Genomic DNA, 24,284 nt, shown 5'->3' on the forward strand with positions numbered 1-24,284 from the left:
CAAAGAAATGTCTGAGTTGTTCTGAAAGGTGAACTGCAGTGCCCTCATGAAATCAACTATACTCTTTGAGACCAGAAAAGCTGATAATAATTCCATACTAAGAGAAAATAGATCCCTGAACTCCAGTTTTACCAGCTAACCCAATCCACACATTTTTAAAATACAGTAGGTTATCCCTGAAATTTCTCTGTGCATAAGAGAACTTTTTACATTGTTAAGCTTTAGTACCTGCACAAAAAAGCATGATTTGAGGTTCACTGAAACCAGTGTAAAGGTTTCCATTAAATTTTGGTGAGTTCTGAATCTGTACTCCGCTTTTTTCAAGACCCTAATCTTTCTCCTTTGAAAACCTAGAATTGTGGTGAGCACTTACAAACTTCACAGTGGTGAGCTCTCAGGGGATTCTCACCTTGGGGCACTTCTATGCCTGACTGCTGATACATTCACATTTTTCTTATGTGTGAGAAATGGCTGCAGTAGCATTTGCAAACTGATCTCTGAACAGCCTGACACGCAGGCAAGCGCAGCTCAGATCTGAGCTTCTGTAACAAAATGTAGAGCATGCAAAACTGGAGCTGTATTTGCTGCTGCAGGTGCTGTCCTGATGAGCTTTATGCAAAGATAAATGCTGTGCTGTAGTGGATGGAATGAGGAGGAGTTGAACTATTTCCTAATCCTACTGTTCCTAACAGGTTATTTAGCTCAGCTAAAGCCCATGCTCAGATAGAGGAGAATGAGTTTAGTCCCCTTGGCTACCAGGATCTCTCACAAGGCCCAGACATGCAAGGCAGCAATGAACAAAGAGGCATTCTAGGTTGTGTCATGCTAAAACATCAGCATGAGAGGGACTGTAGTCAGCTTGAATGAATTCTTGGCTCGCCCTTCTTCCCCTTTAAATCTGTCCTCTCTGTTCTTTTTTGCAAATCATGTTCCTCTCCTTAGACAATCCTGAAGAAAACCCTTATTGCCCTACCTACACATTTCCTGAACTTCCTGAAATCCAGCAAAAAACTGAAGGTACCAGAAGTTTAGTCAGAGTATCTGTTGTCTTGTGCTTTGACTTAACTGTTCTATAGTGCCCTAATAGTAACTAGATTCAGGTTCTAGTTTTCTGTTACACTGCCTGGAAATTCAGTTATGCCCAGTATACCTTCTTGTGTGATGCATAAAATAACTAAATCTTTGCTAATTCATTAATCTTTTTTTTGAAGTATGATACCATTTACCCTAGAGTTATTAAAGTAGGGAATAAAATCATATGGTGATAGAAGCTGGGGGATGAAGCAGAACCTCCACTTCATTGTGGATAGTCTCAAAATCCACTGCTTTTCTCTGCTGCAGAAGACAATCCTTATTCTCCTACATACCAGTTTCCTGCGTCTACTCCTAGTCCTATCTCTGAAGGTAATAATAAAGGTCCATATATATTTTTTCTGCACAAATGCTGCCTTATTAATTTATTTTCTTCCTGGAGTTTTTCCTAGTTGCTGAGCATTATGCTGCCTCATAATAATTTGCTGCACTCTAAGCATTGCCTTGACTGTATGGTGCCTTTTTAGCTTTGCAGTGCTCCTCTGGCTTTGTAACTAGTATTTGACTAATGCTGCAAACTTGGGGTTTGCTTGGTTTTATGCACTTATCAGTTGCGTGTGCAGTGATTATTTAACATGTCTAGATTGCTGACTTTGTGTAAAGATAGGTTTAACTGAGATTTCTTCTCCCCGCTTTCAAATCAATAAATTTCAATAATTATTTGCTTCTGGTTTTTAACATTAACATAGTATTAGGGCCAGACCCAGAATGTCACTGAAGCATATTAGTAAAAAGGCTGCTTGCTTCAGTGGGTTTTGGATCAGTCCCTCAGTGTAGTCTTATAAAATAAAAATAACTTGGTAACATAGGTTCAGGGCTGGTCTTAGGTGCACTTGGCATATCTAGGCAAGGACAGAGTTTGGTCTCATGAGCACATCTTGCAACTTGAAATAACACTGTCTTTACCTTACCTGTGCTCAGCAGATTCCTTTAAACTTCATATTCAAATCAGAATACTTTGCAGTCATATTTCAGAGGTGGTGAAACAGCATCTGTTGCAGTGATAATGATGTGACCATGCAAAATATTTTTATATGAGAAACACTGGATTCTGCTGCACACATTGGGTGTAGAGACATTTCCTGATTGGAAAGTTGTTGGTGACAGCCTTGTTGACTTGGTGCTTTCATGACACTTTAGATCCTGCAATCTAGGAACTTGCCTACTTAGCCTGTGCCTCAAGCCAACCCTGGTGAGACTATTAATTAACCATTTATTCAGTATTTGTATTAAACATCTGGTGGGTATCGTGTAAGAAGAAAGCATGCAATATGAGCTAAGATACTCAAAGAAGGCAAGGAAATGTAAGGTGTATTTCACTGTTAAAATTAATGTGGATGAAGTTTCATACAGGTATCTAAGATACTTGGTAATTTCTTAGTGAAATATATTAGGTGAAGAGTCCTGTCTTGCATATCAAATAATGCAGGTAAAAACTAATAATGCAGGTAAGTTATTTCCTCTTTGCAGAATGGTATGTGGGTATGGGTGACAGAGAAAAAGTTTCAGTAATTAATGGATGAAAGAGTTTTACAGAGAATATTTGCTTGTTCACAATGAGGTTTGAAAATCCATTTTACTCATCTGGACTAGTATAGTTTGCAAACCTCATGATGATAATATATTAAAGACTCTCTTCTCCTATAAATGTCTCCTGTGCACTTAGAAATGTGCATATGAAAGTAATTTGATGGCTTATATGGTTGAAAATTTTTTGGACTAAACACTTTTATTCTCAATATATTGGGAAATATTTCTCTAATACTTGATTAGATTCTTTTCTTGGTAAGAAATAAAAAAAAAAAAAGTTTGTCAATAGTTTTGTCAATAGTGTAATATAAATATTTGGTTTTCATCATAAAGGTTTAAAACATGGGAATTGGCCTTCTTAAGCTGAAGGTTATGATATGCACACCAAGACTCAACAACCATCTTTTTGGCGCTTTAAACTTCTAATTCATTCACCAAAAGAACTAAAGTAGATAGGCTAGAAGTTTAGACTACCTTGAGCCTTCCTGAAAAGTTCAGTGAAGGCTTGAGTGCAACTTGAGGTCAGCTGTGTTAGCCAAATGTTTTTTTTCCAGCAGATGAGATTGGGTGTAGCATCTGATGGATGTCCTCCTTGTTAAAAAATTTAGAAATTATTTCAAGCTGTTGATTGCCATCACTAAATTCACATAACACTTTTTAATTTTTTTTTTTTTTAATCTAGTTTATTCTAGCTTGATCTTCTTTGTTTTTATGTCTTTTTATGTTTCTTTTTTATACAGAGGTATTAGTAATACTTTTGCTCGCAATTCTCTTTGCAGTCACAGAATTACAGAATATTCTGAGTTGGAGGGGACCCACAAGGATCATCAAAGTCCAACTCCTGACCATGCACAGGGCACCCCAAGAGTCACACCATGTGCCTGAAAGCACTGTCCAAACACTTCCTGAAATTCTGTCAGGCTGGGGCTCCCCGCTTCCCTGGGGAGCTGTTCCAGTGCCCAAACACCCTCTGGGTGAAGAAGCCTTTTCTGATACTCAGTCTAAATCACCCCTGACTCAATTTCAGGCCATTCTCTTGTGTCCTGTCTCCATCACCACAGAGCAGAGATCAGTGCCTGCCTCTCCTCTTCCCCTCCTGAGGAAGTTGTAGCTGCACTGAGATCTCCCTTCAGTCTCCTCTTGGCCAGGCTGAACAGCCCAAGTGACCTCAGGTGCTCCTCTTAGAGCTTCACCTTTAGGCTCTTCACCATCTTCATTGCCCTCCTTTGGATGCTCTTAAATAGCTAAATGTAAGAATAATATGTGATTGTCAGCAGGACTCCTCAGCTGTATTATTGTGTCTAGCACCTAATGGGTTTTTTTGATCATATACTATGGCTTTTGGATCCTCTGTTTAAATATCCTGTTATCTCAGCTTTTGATACCATGGATCTATAACCCTTGCTGTAGAGGAGTTTTATGGTAAAAAGGGATTATTTTCTAAAGTACTTTGAGAGCCTGGAGAATGGTATTAGTGTAAGTAGTATATTAATATTTATATCTAATCTAGGAATTATTTTCAAATACAATTTAAACCTCATTGGAATTTTATTTTCTAGGATCCTCTCCCTGTGGTAAGTATTGGTCATATCACTCAAATTATGGTGAATGCATTAGAAGAAGTTGTTAAAGGGTCTCTAGTGCTTCTTCTTTAGGGCTTTTTCAACTCACTTGCAAAATGCTTTTGTCTTTCAGATGAAGATTCTGATTCATTCTCTCCTCGTTATTCCTATTCTGAGGACAGTAAGTAATTCAGGTTTCTTGTTTAATCTGTCAAACAGAAAGGGCATGTAAAGCATGTATTTATCTGCTTCCTATCCAGTTCACCAATTTTCCTATATGTGATTTATCCTACAGGCAGAGCCCAGGTTCCCCGCTCCAAGAGTGAGATGGACAATATTGATTCAGAGAAGGTTGTGAAGAGGTCTGCCACTCTGCCACTGCCAAACCGTACTTCATCGCTGAAATCAAGCCCGGAAAGGTGACCTGAACCTAAGCTAAGAACTAAGAATATATGAAAGCTGTCAATAGGAGGGGGATAAAAGTGGAGGCCTTAGGTCCATGAGTCCAGTTAAACTGTTTTGGAGGCTGGATATGTAGTTTTTACTCCGAGTCTTTTAGTGGGCGGCAGTGGACTCCTTCATTGTCACAGCCCAGTCCTCCATTCTGTCTGTCTTTTTATCAGGCATCACACAGTCTGTTGCATAGTCTCCTGCCTGGGTAAAGAGTTTGGTGTCATGCTTAAACAGTGCCTACCACACAGGCACAGTGGAAACCCTTGGCTCAGCGTGACACTGTAAAGGCACCTCAGAATACAAGCAAGTAGTGAGAATTTTGGAAAAGCAAAATTTGGATTTATGTTGAGTCTTGGTAAAGACTTAGTTACATTTTCCATCTCTGGGGATTCTTACACATATGAACTTTCTTGCAAGTAGGTTGTAGTCAGCAGTGTAATTTCTGATCTTTAAGATGACTTCCCTCCTGTTTTTTTGATTTATTCCCATGTGTTTTAAACCTCTTTGTAACAATAAGGAATACATTTACCAAATACATGGGAAAGCAGAATGAGCGGAGAATATTTTATGTCCTGCTGAATTTTCCCAGCTCTTGAACTATTCCTCCCCCTTTACCACCTTCTACAGGCTCTTAGTGTTTTTCACTTGCTGCCTCAAATGAGCAAAGCTGTAATTTGACATTGCTGCTTTAGGGAGCATCTCAGGTGACTGGATCAGGAGACAAGGTTTACTGATAGAAAGTGTCTTCCTGATGCAGGAATTGAAGGCATAGTGTATTTGCCCTCTGAGAAAACTCTTGCAAGTGAAAAGATTGCCATAATTAATGCTTCCTATTATCTAGTGGCAAACCAATGCTAGAATTTTCACCAGAATTTTCTCTGTGGTTGGACTCTTAAGCAGACAAGTTTGTCTGGATAGGAAAGATCATCCTTGTTGAAATTAGTACACTGTTTGTATGCCAATCATTTTGGCTGTCATCTTGCCTTTAGAAAGAAAAAAAAAATAGTCTGTCTCTCCTCAGCCAGTGGAGAGAGTTTAGGCAGTTCAGTGGTTTGTTTCTGTCCTAACCAGATCAGAAGGGTAAGGGAGAGGAGACCTGGAGCAACAGTTTTGGATAGATGCCTCACTTTTGTTTCGTAATTCTGGGTGGCATGAATCCACCTACATACACATTGCCCATCAAAGACAACATGCCAAGAGCAAAAACAGAATTAGTTTATCATCTTAAAAGGGCCGATTTCTCAGCTTATTAGAGAGCATTTGTTATTCTGCATTAGGTGTTTGATTGTATCAATTTTGAGACCAGCAGGACCTTGTAGGAAATGGATCTTGAATGTTTTGTGACTGTTGTTTCACCTCTGTTGGTATAGGCACTGCACAAAATTATAGCTTTGGATAGTCAATGGACTGCTCCTAGCCATATTAAGATAGAGCAGCCTGAAATAAATCATTCATGCCTCTAGAAAAAACCTCTTCCTGGAATCCAGAGTGCCCTCAGAATCCTGAACACTGGTAGTCAGGTAATCAGTGATGCAGCTAAAAGGCAGAAGTTTAGCAAAAGGAATTTAATCTGAGTTCTGCTCAACGTTTGGACATGTTTATATTTGTGAGTTTAGTTGAAGCCCATCATTAAGCTGTTTCCAATGGGGAAAGATTTAGAAGTCTGGAAGTTTACTGAAAGTTCTTAGAATAACTCCCCTCTGCTCCAATTGTTTCAGCAGCTGAGCTCTATCAAGCCATGCCTACGACAGATGAATAAATACATGTCCAGAGCCTTATGTTCCTCTTGTAGCGGTCGCCTTTCCTAGGTTAAAAAAAGTACCCTGATTAAATCATAATTAATGGGGTAAAGTATCTGTCAAAATGGAGTGTTTGTCTCCACAGAAACCACAGTATTTTGGGTTAATTGATCTTTCTTTCCTTAGGACTGACTGGGAGCCTCCAGACAAGAAGGTGGACACCAGGAAATACCGTGCAGAACCCAGGAGCATTTATGACTATCAGCCAGGGAAGTCCTCAGTTCTGAACAACGAAAAGATGGTAATGTTTGATTTATCCTAATTTGTGGTTTTATCCTATGATTATGAAATACTCTCTAAATGCTTGTGTGGTTCTATTTGGATGGGATTCCTTATGCTTACATTGCAATGCTTGTGTGATGTTTTTTGAAAACTGCTCTGCATAACTTCCTAACTTTTTTGTTCTCTCTAAAGCAAGATCCAGAGGGATTGAGAGGCTTCTTTCCTTTTGGACATGTTGTTTTCCTTGTTAAGTATGGATCACTAACCCTAGTTTTTAATCCATGTTTGACACTGACCTGTTCAGCAGCTGTTTTGCCAGCTGTACTTTTTCTAGGGCACAGCAGGAGGGTTGAAGACATTATGAAACAGAGAAGGCAGGTTTGGTTTCTGTGTTCCTCTGATGCTTTAAACACTGAACTAGTTTTTAGAGAGCCTTTAGTGTACCTCACTTGATGCCTTTGAGGTCCTTTAGGATATGGCCATCTTCCCTGGGCTGCTTCTTTCCTCAGCTGGATCTCACCACTTCTGTGGCAGAGGTGGCAGGACTGAATGTGAGCTCTCCAGCTATGGTGGAATGTAACCTGGCATAGTAAGTGAGCTGTTAGCAATTTCAGTCTGAATTAGTGCAATATTGTGAATTGTGACAGCTGGGGACATACAAAAGTCTCTTTCTTCAGCCTTGGCTGAGAATACTTGACAAGAGACAGGCAGAGAGGTGTTGCTAACCTCATCAGCCACTCCTGTGTAAATCACCGAAGATCACCTAAGGTGTCCTTCCATGGTGCAAGTGTGACACTGCAACTGCTAGAAAATACTGAATGATGTTATTAGTGTACAAAGATAGTGCTTAAAGATATAATTGTTCTATAAAGGCATTAATTTGAAGGGTTCAATTAGAAGTGCTAATTGCATGTGAGTTTCCAAATGTAAACTGGACTTTGTACCTTAACAGCTCAGACATTGATCCGTGCATGGAATAGGTAAAGGAATGCTCCTGAAAAACCTGCCAAAGATTTTACACAAGAGTGAATAGCAATTTAAATCAATAGAAATGTAAGAATCAAGTCTGATGTGGGACCTGATGCTTCTCTTTAGTATTTTGGTGGGTTTTCTTTTTTCCTTCAAGTGTAATCAAGGTCTATCACTTTTTGAAGATCCTGCAGCCAGCTTCTTTTCACACCAGTGTCCCTTCATTGACTTCAACAAAGTTGCTCCTGATGGGAGCATGATCCCAGTGCCTATTGCAATGGGCGGTGGATGACTCCCTCTTGATACTACTGGGTGTTGGCTCAGCCCATTAGAGAAGTGCCAGTGAGGAGTGGTTTGAACATGGTATGACACCTCCATTCCTGCAGTCCACCCCGGAGCCAGATTTCTGCTGACTTAAACATCAATTTTGTCTCACGGTAAACAGACAAGATTAAAACTTGTGGCAAAAGGCCGGCTTCATCTGTGTACTTTAGCATTTGCAAAAGGTCTGTCATCACCAGTGGCACTGTTTACATGTTGAGACTTCATCAGGTACTGAACTGAGCTGTGGTATCAGAGTCTAAAAGCCACAAGCAGAGCCATCATCAGCATAACTGAAAAAAAATTGTATGTACGGAGCGCATCAAAACCAAGATGAAAGTGATAGCTGTGTTACTTCCAATGCTGTTTTATGAGCTTTAATTTGAAGCCATAGACCAGAGAAGAAAGAAGGCCTTGGAATAGTAGCTTCACAGTTTCCATCAGTCTCATTAAGTATTACACTCCTATAGTGGTTAGTGACTGCCTCTTTCAGAGAGGTGCAGGAGATTTGTGAATATCTCCTGGAATCACACCCACAGCTGTGACTATCAGAATTGCAATCCAAAACTATTTCAGAGCAATCAATAGCCTCCTGTTGACATCAGTGGGTTTTGTTTTAATGTAAAAACAGTTATATGAGTGCTTTTAGTAGGAGTACAGTAAATAAAAGATAGAGGTATTGATTCCTTTCTGCCTTTAAGAGGTAGCCAAATCATTCTCCAGGCCATCAGGCATTAAACATGATGTAACTATTTATTTTGCATTGCCTCTCATTCAGCATCAATCCTGAGCTCTTTTCCTAGAGGTTTTTTTTTTTTTTGTGATGATAAAGGCTATGGCAGAATCTGGGACATCCAAGTCCAGCACTGTTGTCAACTGCCTCAGTAACCCCATCACAAAATTATTTCCATGAGGACACTGTGTGTCTGTGTGGCTCCTTCTTCCTTGAGATGGAGCACTTGAGATCATACTGGCACAGGAGACATAATGTGCTTATACTTTTAATGCACTGAGATGCACTCTGTCTTAGACCAGGTATACTGAAATTCAAGAATTAGCTAGATATCTTTTGGGGAGTGGTACCTCAGAAGCTTTAGCAATGGACTTTTATTCTCTTACCTCACCAGCGGTGTTTTCAAATAGTTAAACCATTTCAATTTTATTTTTTTTTTGCTTCACTAAGACAGATGGTATGAATGAAAGGGAGTTTCCTTTTCAGCTGTACTGTTTTCTGTCCTGTCTGATTTTCCTTCATTGTAGTTTTGTCTGGTACTCTAACATTTATTTGTGAAGAAACATGTAATATTGTCGCTCTATCCATCCTTTCAGAGATCTTTCAGGATGCGCTCTCTCTGACATGTGTCTCGTATGATTTAGAAAACCACCTTCCACTCTGTTTGCAGTGTATAGAACAGGGTTTCTCACATGTTCATGTGCTGTTAAAGATGCAGTATTTGATTCAGGTCTTACCAAGTCTCTCTTTTTCTTAAAGAAATTAAGATTAAAAAAATGAAGTACGTGCAGCTTTGGACTTGATAGAAGTGTCTGACAGTAGGACTGAGGGACTGCTTGACTCTCAGCTCTTCCACTGAGTTCTCCCTGTGACTCTGGGCAAGCTGCAAAGTCTCTCTCTCTATGTGGGTCTTCTGACCTGTAAAATGCAATTCATTCATATTCATGTTGCTCACAATGATGCTATTTGGCTTAACTGATGTTTCCAGAGCAGTTCTCATGTTTATGAGAAACATATTATAGAAATTCCAAATTATAAGGCTAAATATCTATGTTTTAGAATGGAAGCCATGGGATCTGCATCTCTAACAGTCCCTTTCTGTGTATTCTTTGCATAATGTTATCCTTCTCTTTCTTCCATTCCCCTATCACCAACTCCTTTAGACTCGGGATATAAGCCCAGAAGAGATAGATTTAAAGAATGAACCTTGGTATAAATTCTTTTCGGAATTGGAGTTTGGGAAACCGGTAAGTTTGATAGTTGAAATGACCAATGAAGTCAACCTGCCTTTTTTTTTTTAATTTATTTTTTTTATGATTGTCACATCTCTTTCCTAGGCCCTAAATCTGAAACAGCTGCCTTACTCATTTTAAGATGTGATTGTACATTATGTCATCCTGGTACTAACATAAAGCAGCTGTTCTGTGGCCACTTTTAGTGTTTTGAAGCCATTTACAAACATTCCCCACCTTCCAGCACTATGTATCAATAAGGTAATATTTTTTCACACTAGATAGTTCAAACTGCATTTTTGTTGTTTCATGTTAGAAATAATACCCTGCTCTCATTCTTAAAAGTCCTTATTCAAAGCCCTTATTCTCCTTCTGACAAGATCTAGGGTGGATGATAGGTAGCTTTAAGTCAAGGAGAATTATTTATTCCTGTCCCTGGCTTGTAAACTATAGGTCAGTAATTTCCAGCTTTCCATAAACAGATCATGACCTTGTTTCCTGCTTATTTCCTCATGCATGTAGTTGCCCATTGCATAAAAATGGGGGCATTAGCCTGTGTTGAATAGCCCTTGCCCTTCCCTGAAACCAAAGGAGTCTGAGAACAGTGTTCTTTCTTTTCAAATGGAGCTGTATTGCTATGTGTGGAGAGAAAAAAAAAACAGCCTTGATTTTCCCTCTGGAAAAAGATGAACTAAAGCTTAATTACTCAACAGGACAAAGAACATTTTGATGGAGGGAACACATCAGTGGTCATGGCTACTGGAAAAAAAATGTGACTTTAAAGTGTTTTATGGCCTGGTTCTTTCTGATTAAACACTATTAACTTAGTTACTAAATACTGTTTAGTAAGCTACTCTTACTGCACCAGAGGGTCAGTATCAGTCTCTCACATGTTGAGAGATGAAACATAGCAATGGTTTGCCATTTCTGCTTTCCCCTTGAGGTCACTAGTCAAATGCCCATGCACAAAATTTTTGAGTGCTACTGAGATTCCATGTGTGTACAACAAAGTTTTAAGGTTCAGTACTGTTTTCAGAGGGAACAGCACATGGACATTAGAGATCAGGTTTTCTTTAAATCTAGTCTTTGTTCTGACAGAAGTGACAAAGTTCCTCTGCAGAGAATGTAGCTACCTGGAGTTGTGTTCTCACTCTGACCACATAATAAAAATAGTGTAATTTCCCCTTAAAAGAAAGGGTGTACAGTGATTGAGTAGTCCAGTCTTTCATAGAAAACTATGTTTTATAGCTGTGGATCTTCCATCCTAAGCTAAAGAAGTGTCAGCAGTATTTGAGATGAGACCTAATGTTTAGGCAGTAAAAGTCAGGTAAATCTTACCTCACTGAGGCTTTGAAGTATTGTCAATTTAACTCTTCACAACTTGTCATAGTTTAATGTTTCCACAGTGAGAGGAAACCTGTTTATCTTTCCCGTCATGTAATTAACAGCCATCTACTTTTGCAATGAGTGAAGGTTTGTCATCTCTGTGGTCCTTCAAGTTAGTGTGAGTTAATGGAAAATGTGTTAAAGAAAGAAGAGGATTTATGCCCTTGGTCCTTTCTACATATGGGGGGTCTACCTGTTCTTTAGAAGTGTGGATTTGTGCTTTTAGTCATGCAGCCTTGGCCTTATTCCAGAAGAGGGTATATCAGGGCAATCTGTCTCTGATAAGTTCCCCACCTTGCTCAGGGCACTTTTGTTAAGTGCTGCTCTCTTATGAGGCTTGCCTTGAACTTGCTTCAGTTCCAAAGCCATGCAGCTGTGCTCCCCAAGAGCTATGCCAGCTCCTGAATGTGGATGTCCATCAGTAGTGCTTCAGTGTCAGGCACTTGAATTCAGGATGCCATCTCAGACTTTTATAGCTGGCAAAGCCTTCTCTGAGCTTTGTTGCCGCAGCCCGAAGAACATGCTTTTTGTAGCTTTGCTCACTCCAGTCATGGGAGTCCAGTCTGGTCTTTTGCCCCAAATAATCCTTCCTGATACTTACATATGCATCCAAACAGGAAAGAAATTCATTTTGAAATTGACACTTTCAGCTGTAGAATGAATTTTAAATAACTAGTTCCCAAACTTTCTTGTGTCCCACTCTGTCCACCCAACATTTCCACAAACGAACCCCCAAACAGTGAAATAAAAAATAACACAGCATTCTCATTGTCCCACAATGCCACCACGGGAAAATCAGCCATTTGTTCACATGGTATGTATTCATATGCTGATGGAAGTGAGAAAGATTTTCCCTTTTCTTTATCAAAGGCCCTTGTTTTACCCTTTCATTTTGAAAAGAAGAATGAGCAAAACAAATGCTTTTTATGACTGTGTGGTTTTTCCCCCAATTTGGTTTTGGTTTTTTGTTAAGAATGCTTTAACCAACAGCTGTGGGCACCCTCTAGAGAGTCCAAAATCCCTTAGAGCGCCTTGCAAAAAAAAATTTCCAAAAACATTGCTGAAAACAGCCCCTTCCACAATGCATGTATGTTCCCTTTTGCCCCCCATGATTTCTTGATATTTATGCTATAGCAAATTTATCCCTCTTTCTCTCTCTCTTTCTCTGTTGTGGTTTGTTGTTATTTTATAATTTCTTTTCAGTGTTGATGCAAATTCCCTGTTGTATTTCCCCTCTGTTCTAATCCAATTTCCATATTCTCTGTGATGTCTTTCCTTATCTTCATTTCCTCATTTCCTTCCTCTGCTTTCCATCAGCCTCCAAAAAAGATTTGGGATTATACTCCTGGAGATTGCTCTATCCTTACTAGAGAGGATAGAAAGGTAATTGTGTCTCACGTACGTTGCACTACAGCATCTAGCGCGTTTATATGTGTGTATGTGGTTTTTTGGTTTTTTTTCTTGTAGCATTGCTTGGGTTTTGTGTGCTTGTGAGTGATTATTTATTTTTTTTTTAATTGGGCTTGAGCTCATTAGCCTAACAATTAAGTAGCTAGTAAATTGATTTAATAAACAATTCTTAAATCATAATCAGCCATAATGTAGAGTGGTTGTTTTGCTATCTTCACTTGCAATGATAATTATACTAACAGCATATTGCATATTATTACAGTATCTTTTTTTTTTCTTTACAGGTGGGTTTTATAACTTTATGGTTTGTAGAAATAGATTCTAGCAGGCCTGTGCATCTCTTGATTTTAATGTTAATTGCCTAAAACTATTTCCTCTATAATGATTGAAACATGATTAATTGCTAGTGATTTTCTGTGTATTGTCCATACCACCTTCCTCTTTTTTCAATTAAAAAGGCTCTCTTTTTTTTTTTTTTCAAAATTAACATTCCTTTGGTTTCCCCTAACCCTAAGCATTGTTTTCCCATTCTTCTTCTCCTTCTTTAACCAGAGTGATCTAGAAAAAGACCTCTACCTCTACCAGACTGAGTTAGAGGCAGATTTAGAAAAAATGGAGAAGCTTTATAAAGCACCACATAAAAAGCCACAGAAGGTATTTCCTATTCTTTTCATGCTGCCAATCCCCGTTTCCAAACTCTCTGCTCTAATCTATTCACTGCTGGATGATTATTAAATGAGGTTGGGATAAATAATGGTCCTGAGCGTTCTGACTGCATGGCTTGCTGTGTTGCTGTCAGAAATAATAGAATGTGATGCTGAGAATCCAGCTTGAAATCCATTTCAGATACAGCGATTTCCTCTCTCACCCCACCACCATGTTCGCATTCAGCTGCCCCCACCCCCATCCCAGTCCCCATTTCAGGTTTAGAGTTCAGTGTCTGCAAAAAAAAAAACCCTCTATTTTTCACATGAATAGGCAGCAGCAGCAATCAGCTTAAAATTCTTGGTTGGCGTGTCACGTCATCATCTCGTGCCTTTCAAGCGTGTTGCCATCTACTCTCTCTTCATATAAGCCCCGCTCTCTGCTTGGAGCTCACGCCTATCCAAGATTTTGGATATTCCTGAGAGATTTTACACTATTTTCTTTATGCTGCACCTTGCCATGGTCTTCTAGGGCAGGTCAGCTGCTGCTGCTTCGAGGGTCTGCAGGACTCGAACCATGAAATGATAGATTAATTGGTAACACGCTGTTTTTTCTTTTTTTTTCTGGTGCTGATTTTTTTTTGAAGCTGCGGCATTTCACCGGGACTTGGAAAAGCTCCTTTTTTCAAACCCAAGATTTGTTTTTTCTTCCTAGATAGAAATCCTCTCATAGATGAGGGTACACCAAATATAGAATTGCTCCTAAAATTGCCTTGAATTTTTAAATAACATGTCTAAGCAGCGTTAGATGGATTTAAAGCAAGCAGCTAAGAACTGGCTTTTGCTATTGAACCTGTGCAGCTGGCATTGCTTCTCTTAAGTAAGGAAACTGAACTGAAACATCGCTTTTCTTTTTAGAGCTTTGATATTTTTTGAACGCTGAGGAATGTATTGTGCTGCAGAAATGTAATACACCTTTAAAGCGAAGGCGGGCAGTGACCGGTTGGGGGAAAGCTTGGGGAAATAATTATGAGCATGTGTCTCCTGGTCATGGCCCAGCTGGTTATCTCTTCTTGCTTTTGGCTTCATTCGCAGTGACTCATTTGCAGACAAAAGAATAGGCACTGCACTGTGCTAAAAACCTGTCACTGCCCTGAAGGAACTCACGAAAATTGTTGCTTTTCTGCGAAGACATTGACAGCTTAAATTGCATTTAGATTTAAAACCTCAATGTCTCCTGTAGGCTAATATTGAAGCAATAGATGGAAAATTACTTAAGCAAGCCTTTTTCTTCTCACATGTAAATGCATATCAGTGACTCCTTTGTTTGGACTTTTGCAGAATACAGCAGGTGTTACTCCTCTGGAAACTTCCACAGACCATTCTTCCTAGTAAGTTTTTCAATTGCTTGTTGATGTCTCTTTTACAATCCGAGGTCATGTAGGACAGGGTGTTGGGCACTGGAAATGCTTTGGCTTTTGGGGGGGATGGATATAGACAAATGCATGTACCATAAGAATTTTCTGTGTGCTTTAGGTGAGTCCTGGTACATTGTCTGCTTTTTGATCCAGAATGAGTTTTGAAGTGATTACATGAGTGGTTGCATAGTCTAAATAAGATTTGCTGATTGTGCTAGTCAGTGGCTTTAGGAAAAACAACAGACCTTTAACTTCATCTGATAAATTTTGCAAATTAATTGTATCTTCATGCAAGATGAATGTTACTGTGTGGAATACACAAAATTGTTTGTTACACATGTGTGATAGATTAGTTGCTGCTAGATAATCCATGTTAAATGCACCAGATCAGATGGATGCAGCTGATGAAAGGCAGTAATTTTCCAGCCTACAGGAAGGGAGGAGTGGTAGGAGTAACAATATATCTCAAAGATCTGTTGGGCACCACTTTTTCAGCAGAATATGTAATGAACAGTATATTCTGTGTAAATGAGTTGTACATGGAGCTGGTTTGTTTCAGAAGAAGAACACATGTACGCAAAATCCAGAGCAAGATGCTGAGCTGTGTGGAGTTACTTGAGTCATCCTGAGTTATTTGAGCCACAGAGCCAGCCCCTACTGTGAGCCTGCTGCTCCTTGTAATTTTACTGAATACTCATAGGCACAGTGATCCCCTCTAAGAGGGTGGTTGTTAAAACAGGCAGGTTCTCCTCCAGATGTCCATTAATACCATGTGTGTTCACTGCCCCTCTGGGGGCCTTAGAGGTCTCCTGTACTTCTTTCAACACAGTTTCCTTCTGCCTGTGGTCATTCTGTTGGGAAGCCCACACAACCACTGCAACTATTTTGTTTTGGTAGGAAGAGAGCAATAAATTAAATGGAAATCTCAGAGATTGGCATAAATATCTTACATTTGCAAGCAACTGGTAAGGTTTCTGCTCATGGCAGCACTATCTGTGCCACACAAAGCATTCAGGAATGCCAGTGGAGAGGAAACAAGCTGAGTATGCTGGGAATGGGACACAAGAGCGAGGCCCAGTGGAGTTGCATGTTTTTCCCTGCTGTTAGAGAGCAGAGAGAACAGATAGCTGCAGTTTATTGTTTTGGGGTTTTTTTTGCAGTGTTGCTCTCCCTTCATTCACCTGATGTTGCAGGCTGCTTTGACTCTAATACAGTGCTACTTCCTGGCCTGAATAAAGGAGTAGGTAGTAAAGAGGTTCTGCCAAATTCCTCCTCTATCTCCCCCAGGTTTAGTCTCAAAGGACGATTTACCCTTTGTTTTTTAACAGCTAGGCTAACAACTAACCTCAGGGCAGGTTATTATTCCCTGCAGCAACTGGCTGGGTTTCCTCTGATACCTGACAAAGAGATGCTCTCTTTATCAAAGAGATAACCCTGATAAACAGTAGCTTTGTTGCTATGTGTCTGATTGGGCATTGTCTAGGTTGAAAAACTGACAGTATTTCCTTTCTCTTTCATGGTGCTTTTCCTGAGCTTTTCCTTCAGAAAGTAATTTATGTGGATTTCATATGACCTGTCTGGAAACTAAATTCATTTTGTCATCCAGACATTGTGTAATTCCACCTCCAAAGCCAGTCCTCTGGTGTGTTTAAAGCTTTCTCTTTACCCCAGAAATACAGCATCTATCCAGAATAAACAGATACATGTACAATTTTATCTGCAACAAACAGATACAACCACAAACATTTCCAAATTCTCATAAATTTGAATCACTCTTTGACATCAGGATGTGAAATATTTTTATTAATTGGAAAATCTGTATATTTTTATTTTTTCAAATTTTCCAGCAGTCATGCTTTGGCCCCAAAATAGCTTTTTGCAAGACTCCATCTTATTCTGAAGAGCCTGGTTGAGCACGAGACCTGGTATCTGATTAGCTTGGCTTTTAGGAAAACTATCTGCCTGATTGCTTAGTGAGTTTTTTGCACCTGGAAAGGCCATTTATACCATGGCATTGTCAGTTATTCTTTTAGAGAGAAAACAGGGAAATCTAGAAATCAGATGTGTGAGCATATTTGTGCTTAGGTTCATGACTAGAAAAGGGATTTGCAATGAATTTCCAGTCTTAACCTAAGAAATTAAAATTGTACTAATTTTAACAGCAGCCTATTTATATATATGCATTCTAGACCTAGAGTCCAGGATTTTTTATTCCTTGTAGTAGAAGCCTCTGGCAAAGCTGAACAGAACTGTGTGCACCTGGGAATTTCTCTGGCAATTAGAACAGGATAGAATCCATAGCCCTTTACTATTGCTTCTCTGCACAGGCCCTCACTGATGGGCTTCAGAAACTGTTCAGGGAATCTTGAACTGTAGTGTGTTGGCTGTGAGGCTGAGCTGGGTGAGATGAGCTCCTGAACAGCTGTGCTTTGTAAGCATAGGACAGGTGTGGCTAGTGTTTAAGGAGAGAGAACTGGAAGCTGGAAGGTTTTGTGTACTTCCATCTAGCCAATGAATTTCATTGTGTCTGTAGAGAAATCATATATCAGCTCTGTGACTGCTGTCTCATCTGTAAAACAGAGGAGTGCTTTTCTGCTGCCTGCTTCCTGAGGGACTAAGACTGGAGAGTTCCCTCAAGTGGAGGATGCTTTGGTAGTCCCAAATGCAGAATACTATTGCAATGTATTCATAACCTCTTAATCAGTGCCAGTTCTTCATACACAGTCTATTCTGCGTTCACAAGTGCGGTTTTCTCTTACTTAACATGAAGCTCTCAGCAAGTAGGTGTGACCTCCTGGTGTCCCTCTCCTTTTTTTTGTGTATTCTAGCTCCACTTATTCACCCAACTACCACGCAGTGAAGAGAGAGTCAGAGCTAGCTCTGGGGGACCCTGCTGCCTTGGAGAATGAAAGGCAGATTTATAAGAGTGTGCTGGAAGGTGGAGATATCCCATTCCAGGGGCTGAGTGGTCTCAAGCGACCTTCGAGCTCTGCTTCCACAAAAGGTAGGTGGTTAGAACATTAACCTCTTCTCTGTTCTGCACAGTGTCAAAAGCCAGGTGATATGGGCAAACTGTTGCAAGGTTTAGAGCCAGTTCAAGCCAGTTGAGATTTATGCTGTCCTTCTTCTTTGCCATCCCCAGTGTTCCCTCCTTTTTTCTCTCAGACCACAATGGCCAAGATTTTTAATGATGCCTTTAACTGATCCAGGTTCCTCTTCTCAAGAGAGACCAGTTCCCTCCATTGAGCACCTCAGCCACAGCCCACACCCTCATATTCTTCTTTAAGGCTGCTTAGGCTGGCCTTGCTATCCATCTTCTCCCACTGCCTTGCCATTCTAGAGCCCTTCCCTGCCTTTTCTGTTCCTCCCACAGCAGAATCTCAGCAGGCTACACCAGTCTGCTGGCCTGGCTACCCTGGTGTAGCTGGTGCCCTGTGCTCCACAGCCTCCTGCCTGCCAGGGTTGTGCAGAGAATGCACTGACACTCAACCCACTGACACTGAACCAGCAATTGCTGGCTGAACCAGCCCTGCAGGCTCCAGGAATGTGAGCCAGAAGAGACCAATCTCCTTCTCTTCCCTCCCCCTTGTCTGTCTAAAAGAGACAAGGAAGAGCATGACTCCCATCAGGGAATTGTACTGGGGAATGTATCTCTGAGCCAACTTCAACCTAAAAATGGCTTGAGATGGGGAGAGGACTGGAGAAGGAATGTGCTGGGTTTCTGAGCTGCTCTCCCTAAAAATAGTACATCATACCAAAAAGGTCTCTCTGTCTCTATCTTCCAGCTGTTTTTCAGCATTTTGTCAGGCCTGTAGGGCAGGGAGTCAAACTGGATCTGAACAAAAAAATCTGTTCAAACAGTTCCCCAAACTGCAATTGAACCTGAATGGTTATTTTGACATTTGAATTTGAACTCAAATCGGAAACAGACCTAAAAACTGCAGTCTATGCTGAAACCAGACTGAATCCTATTGAAAAAAAAAAAAAATGTCTTGATCTGACTCCATGGATTTTAAAGCAATCATGGCCAACCACATTGTCAGAAGGACACTCGGCTTATTCCTAGTATGGGGAATCTCTAAGCAGGCATCCCTTGGGTGAGGTCTGCTGATGTGGTGTGCTTGTGCTAGCACAGTCAGCCTCTGACTGTTTTCTCCCTCCCAGGAATAAAATGTTTGACAAGCACTGTGGTGAGACCATAGTAGGTGTGATTACAGGCTTGGTATTAAGCTGTTTTTGCAATGTTAGTGTCTCTGCATTCTTGCTGACACCCTGATCCTGCCCAGAGTTCAGCTGCCCTTTTCCATGGTGCCACAGCTTCCCTGGAAGCTCATGATGCTTAGCACTTTTTAGGAGGATACCTTAAAAGTGCTCCAGATTTGCTTCTGGCCAAGCCTCTCATTTTAGAAACGTTAGCAACACTTTACCTACTCCTGCAAGCGTGGCTTGTTTTGCATTTTCTTCCTGCCTTTCTTTATGTTTTGGAATTTTGTTTCTTTAAGGTGCATTTTATGAAATCCAAGCATGTTCTTTCTCCTTTCTCAATAGCTTTCTAGCACTTAAGCTAACAGGTTGTATTTATTTTATTCTGCATGCTTACCAGTGGATCGTAAAGGTGGGAATGCTCATATGACTGCACCCTCTTCAGTTAATAGCCGAACCTTTAACGCTAGTCATACCGGTATGTTAGGTCACGCATGTAAACATAAGAAGCCCTTATCAGCTGCCAAAGCCTGCATTACTGAAATCCTCCCTTCTAAATTCAAACCCAAACTAGCAGCTCCAGCTGTTCTTGTGCAGGACCAGACGGGTATCTTGCTGTCTCACGAGAAAGCTCAAAGCTGCGAAAACCTTCGTAGCTCCACTGCCTTGTTTGATAATAAAAAGGCTTTCATGGTAGATATAGGGGAAAGCATAGAAAACATCTTGATGAAGTCGAAGCAAGAGTATGCCATCAAATCTGGCAGTACCATGAGTCTGCAGGAGTATGGTACCAACTCTAGGAAAGGCTACCTGTTTGCTGCCTCCAGAAAGAGTGGGATGGAGTTCACAACACTCTATAAGGACATGCACCAGATCAACCGGTCCAGGATCCATTTGGACACAGTCTCCTCCTGCAGCGTGAAGGATATTGCATCTCAGTTTGAGAATGAAGCAAAGGACAGGATGGAGCACAGCCTTAGTCGAGAGGATTCAGAGCAGATTCCCAAAGACACCGTTTCCTCCCGTATCAGTGCCTTTGAGCAGCTGATCCAGAGATCCCGATCAATGCCCTCACTTGACTTTTCCATCGGGCAAAACAAACCTACCACTTCTCTTCAGTCTAAAACTTGTCTGAGTGCTGCATACTCTGCAGAGATTCTTCTGGATTTGTCAAAAGCACACCAAGAAGAGAAGGATGTTGCCAGCTTTGCAGAGAAATCCTCCCTCTCCTGCAGTAATGTGGAGGACACGGCTTCAGATGTCAGTGATGTCATCCCCATGGACACACTTTCAGCTTGCACTGATGAGATAGATCTTCTCTCAAATGCCTCTAATGACAGTGGCGGCAGCAGCAGCAACCTGAATGGGCCTCAGAAGCATAAAATCAACAGATGCAAAGGCACATGCCCAGCTTCCTATACCAGGTTCACTACTATCCGAAGGCATGAACAGCAGCAGGTCTCCAGGAACCCTGACTCCAAAGGGGATGTCTATGGGGACAGACACATGCTCCCCAGAAATGTGTACCTAATGAGCCCACTCCCATTCCGATTGAAAAAGCCCTTCCAACACAAATCCTGCAGAACTCCGCCCCCAGACTGCCTAGCCAGCCTGGCAGTGCCCAGTCCTGAGAACCCAGATGACCCCATACAGCTGCAGGGGAGTGTAGGAAACAAGAGTCACCACTCCCAGCACCAGCTTTGCTCCAGAAGCGGGCCTCTTGCTCCCAGGCGCCTGTCCTCCTTTGACATTGTGGAGAGGCTTAGCTACTTCCCCACCATGGGATCTAGCCGGGATAGCTTCGTGGGCCGGGCTGACACTCCTGACTCCTTAAACAATGGGAACCCTGTTTCATATGCCCTCTACCACAGCCTGGACACAAACAACAACCCGCAAAGTGAACTTGGGACGTACCTAGGAGGTGGTTTTTGTGTTCTTTACCGGTGTCCCTTTATCTGTCTTCTTTCTTCCATTCTCCTCCTCTTTTCTTCCACAACCCTTGCATTTTTACGTCCCACCTTTACATCTTCTGACTCTCTGGTTTTTTTTCCCCTAGTGTGTCTAATGTCCTTTTGCGTGTCTTGCTGAGCAGTTTTGTTCAGGGCTTGTTAACAGCTGCACTTCTGAGAAACGATTTCCGCTGCATTTCTAATCACATCAGGTTCAGTTTATCTCTCAAGCAGTTCTGGGGATGCAAGAATCTCAACATGAGATATTTCTAGTCCTGTATCATTTACACACATGGGAATTATAAACCAAACCCAGATGATTTGCTTTAAGGAGTAGTTTCTCAAGGTCTAGTTGTGTGTGTGTGTGTGTGTGAGCATGTATGTGTGTATTAAACTTTTCTCAACAGTAAAATGCCAAATCTTACTTTGATGGCAGTGAATCTTTTCTTCACAAAGTCCTTCTATGTCTTTACTCTTTCCTGTATCATTATTTTCTCCCCGTTCTTGGATCTTTGTTCACATGTACAGCCCAAAAGGGAAAAAAATGAAAATGGATAAATTATCAACATCCGATTGGCAATTTGGTCAATGGCAATTGAGAATCCGTACTGTCATAATGGAAACAAATTGTTTAAAAATATTTATTTTTTTCCTTTCTGGTTATGCTAGATAGATCCATGTGTATTATAACTTCCTTATGTTGTTTTAAAGTAGATTCAGAATCACCAAGGCATTTTGCACCAGTTGATTACATGGAAACTCCAGAAGAAATTCTCCGCAGGCGGCATGATGATAAAGAGGTAATGCCCTCCTTTACGGCCTTATAACAGTAGTAGCAGTTCCACATACAAGAAATACTGTATTCAGCCTTGTATAAGAACAGCTTGAATGTCCATGGCTATGTGTCCTGGAAGTTAGAGTAACAAGCAGTAACTAGTATGTTTTACTTTCAATACTCTCTGCCACTGATACTGCTACTGCTGTATAATGTGTGTGGTCTAGTTCAGCTTGTTTCAAATAAACCTGATAGTTCTTATCAATTGCAAAAAATTACAAATAGGGGCTTTAAGTAATATATATAAAAAGGTTGGAAAAGTATGTGAGAAGTGGTGCAACACCCTAGTACTTGCAGAAAAAGATTGGAAATCTACAATTGTTCTTCATTCAAGCTAGTTGAGTCAGTATTAATTTAACTGGTGAAAACACTATTTTTCCTGTGGGTGTCCTCAAGTTTTGAACAGTGAGTGTAAGATGTTTTAAGCTATCAGAAAGTGGTAAAATTTCCCCCAGTGCAAACTAGAATTCTTTATGGTGTCTGAAGTTGTTGTCAACAGAATGTAAGAGTCCTTTTTGAAATGTCTGGGTAACAGTGGGACAAGCTGAAATAATAGGAAAGCCACATGGTCTTTTCAGCATTGAGTGTATTCAAGCTGAGTTATAGACGTTGTAAAGTGCTTGCTTTCGTGGAAGATGGAATTAATTTCCCCTGCCTGGGGGGTGAAAAAAGTTCTGCTTTTAGCATTAACTTTCTGAGTTCAGATAATGTTTATATGTGCTTTGAAATATGGTAAAATCTTCTCTTAATTCCTATGTGAAAAATGTTTTTTTGCTGTCTTCTCCTGTGAAAGTTAGTAATTCCCCTACTTCCAAAATCCAGCAGGAATACTCCCATAAGATCAAAGCCTGAATTCAGTAAGACCTTCTGGTTTCAAATGAGTTAGAGCGCAGCTGAACTCTTCGGCCTGTAGGTGGACGAATCCTTCTGCACAGATACACAAGAATGTGTGTTTTGATTTAATGTGCCAGAGACTTTAGAAATCAAAAATAATTCTTATGTATTTATTTACTCTATTTTACAAAGTGTGTTACATGAGCCCAAAAGAAGTATGGGGGAACCTGAATGTGGTTAGCCACTCTCCCAGGCTTCTTGCAAGGCGTAGGAGAATTTGGTGCCTCGGAAGGCAATGGGGCGGATTCAAGTCTCTTGGAAGTCAGTGAGAGATACTTTTTGGTTGAAGGGGGTTTGGATCAGGTCTCTGCATTATCAGCAATCTTCTTAGAAGTTCCTAAGAACTGCCCAAAACTTAGAAAAACTCCTCATTGACTTCCATCAGCTTTGGATTAGATCCTGGGTATGAGCTAGATTTCAGTTATGCTGTAATGATGATGTACCTTCTGTGTTTGTGAAATAAGAGTATTGTTTATTTAGTAGAAACAATATTTAATACCGAACTGTAAAGCCCCAGCTATTTGCAGGGACCTCAGGAATCTTAAGTCACATTTATGGCAGTTTTTGAATGCCTTTAACTAGATTATTTACTGCCCATTTTATGCAATTTTATGGCAGAAACTTTTAGAGGACCAGAGACGGCTTAAACGTGAGCAAGAAGAAGCTGATATTGCCGCTAGAAGGCACACAGGGGTTATTCCAACGCACCATCAGTTTATCACTAATGAACGATTTGGGGACCTCCTAAATGTAGACGATACAGCAAAGAGGAAATCTGGGTCAGAGGTCTGTTTTAGTTACCTCAGTCTGCTGCTTGACCCAAAGCAATAATTGCCTCTCACAATGTTGTGCTTAAGGCAGACATTAGCTCTTCAGAGAATGTTGTTTGCTGTTTTTTTTTCCACCTTCCCCTTTCCCATTCTGGCTTCATTTAGATCTGCTTTGACGTTTATGCCTGGTAAATTAATTGATATCTCTATACCAAGCTGCATATATTAAAGCATGCCTGCTGAGAATTGCTGGTGCACACCTGTGATGCATGCCTTTAAATATCAGCTACTTAGTCAATCAAAGGCATTCTACATCTTCTGCATCATATTGCTACATTGTCTTCTTGTCTGTGCCTTATGCTTAGAAACTTCATGTCTTGTTGATCCTGGCCATGCGGCTGTCACATAGGTTTTTTTAGAAATACATTATTTCTTCTCTTGAAATTTGCTTAATGCCCTTTAGAAACAATCAGAAAAAAGTCTCAGCATGTTTCACTGCGTACAACCTGGTTGGACTTTCTGAAAGAGACAAAGGAGGAGGTACATATTTTTTTCCATGAGCCTAAGGGACTTTTCTGAAAGGCTGGATGTTGTATCCAGGTGTTATGGCCAAATGCCTTTCCTGCCTCATGTGGATTGCTGCTGGGCTCTTGACAGCAGCTCTGTTTCCCCAGAGGTGCTGCACTGCAATGGTGGGTGAGGTGCTCAACATGTGGGTGGAGTTCATCTGTCTGCCCTTTAGTTTCAAATGCTCTGGAGCCTGATCAATGTGACTGTTTTGTATTTTATGCTCTGTTATCAAAATGACTTTAAAATTGTCTGAATATTTTGTGGCCATTAGAAAATCTGCCAAGTAAACCTT

General features: G+C 40.6%; 1 protein-coding gene across 50 annotated transcripts in view; it reads left to right on the top strand.

The window, feature by feature from the left end:
* The window catches only part of SORBS1 (sorbin and SH3 domain containing 1), a 160,970-nt gene that overhangs the window by 118,626 nt on the left and 18,060 nt on the right, over nucleotides 1-24,284 (top strand). For 26 of the 50 annotated variants that reach the window (XM_033515627.1, XM_033515629.1, XM_033515641.1 and 23 more), the window contains 13 exons: nucleotides 943-1,017; nucleotides 1,342-1,404; nucleotides 4,318-4,365; nucleotides 4,480-4,603; nucleotides 6,563-6,677; nucleotides 9,845-9,928; nucleotides 12,617-12,682; nucleotides 13,262-13,363; nucleotides 14,695-14,744; nucleotides 17,600-17,775; nucleotides 19,375-20,895; nucleotides 21,638-21,723; nucleotides 23,271-23,438. In XM_033515627.1, the coding sequence (XP_033371518.1) occupies nucleotides 943-1,017; nucleotides 1,342-1,404; nucleotides 4,318-4,365; nucleotides 4,480-4,603; nucleotides 6,563-6,677; nucleotides 9,845-9,928; nucleotides 12,617-12,682; nucleotides 13,262-13,363; nucleotides 14,695-14,744; nucleotides 17,600-17,775; nucleotides 19,375-20,895; nucleotides 21,638-21,723; nucleotides 23,271-23,438 (2,678 nt within the window). The remainder of the gene's footprint in view (nucleotides 1-942; nucleotides 1,018-1,341; nucleotides 1,405-4,317; nucleotides 4,366-4,479; nucleotides 4,604-6,562; nucleotides 6,678-9,844; nucleotides 9,929-12,616; nucleotides 12,683-13,261; nucleotides 13,364-14,694; nucleotides 14,745-17,599; nucleotides 17,776-19,374; nucleotides 20,896-21,637; nucleotides 21,724-23,270; nucleotides 23,439-24,284) is intronic. The other 24 variants (XM_019007173.2, XM_015632534.3, XM_019007186.2 and 21 more) reach the window with 14 other exon arrangements.

The sequence above is a fragment of the Parus major genome, chromosome 6, assembly GCF_001522545.3.
Source record: "Parus major isolate Abel chromosome 6, Parus_major1.1, whole genome shotgun sequence".
NCBI lineage: Eukaryota > Metazoa > Chordata > Aves > Passeriformes > Paridae > Parus > Parus major.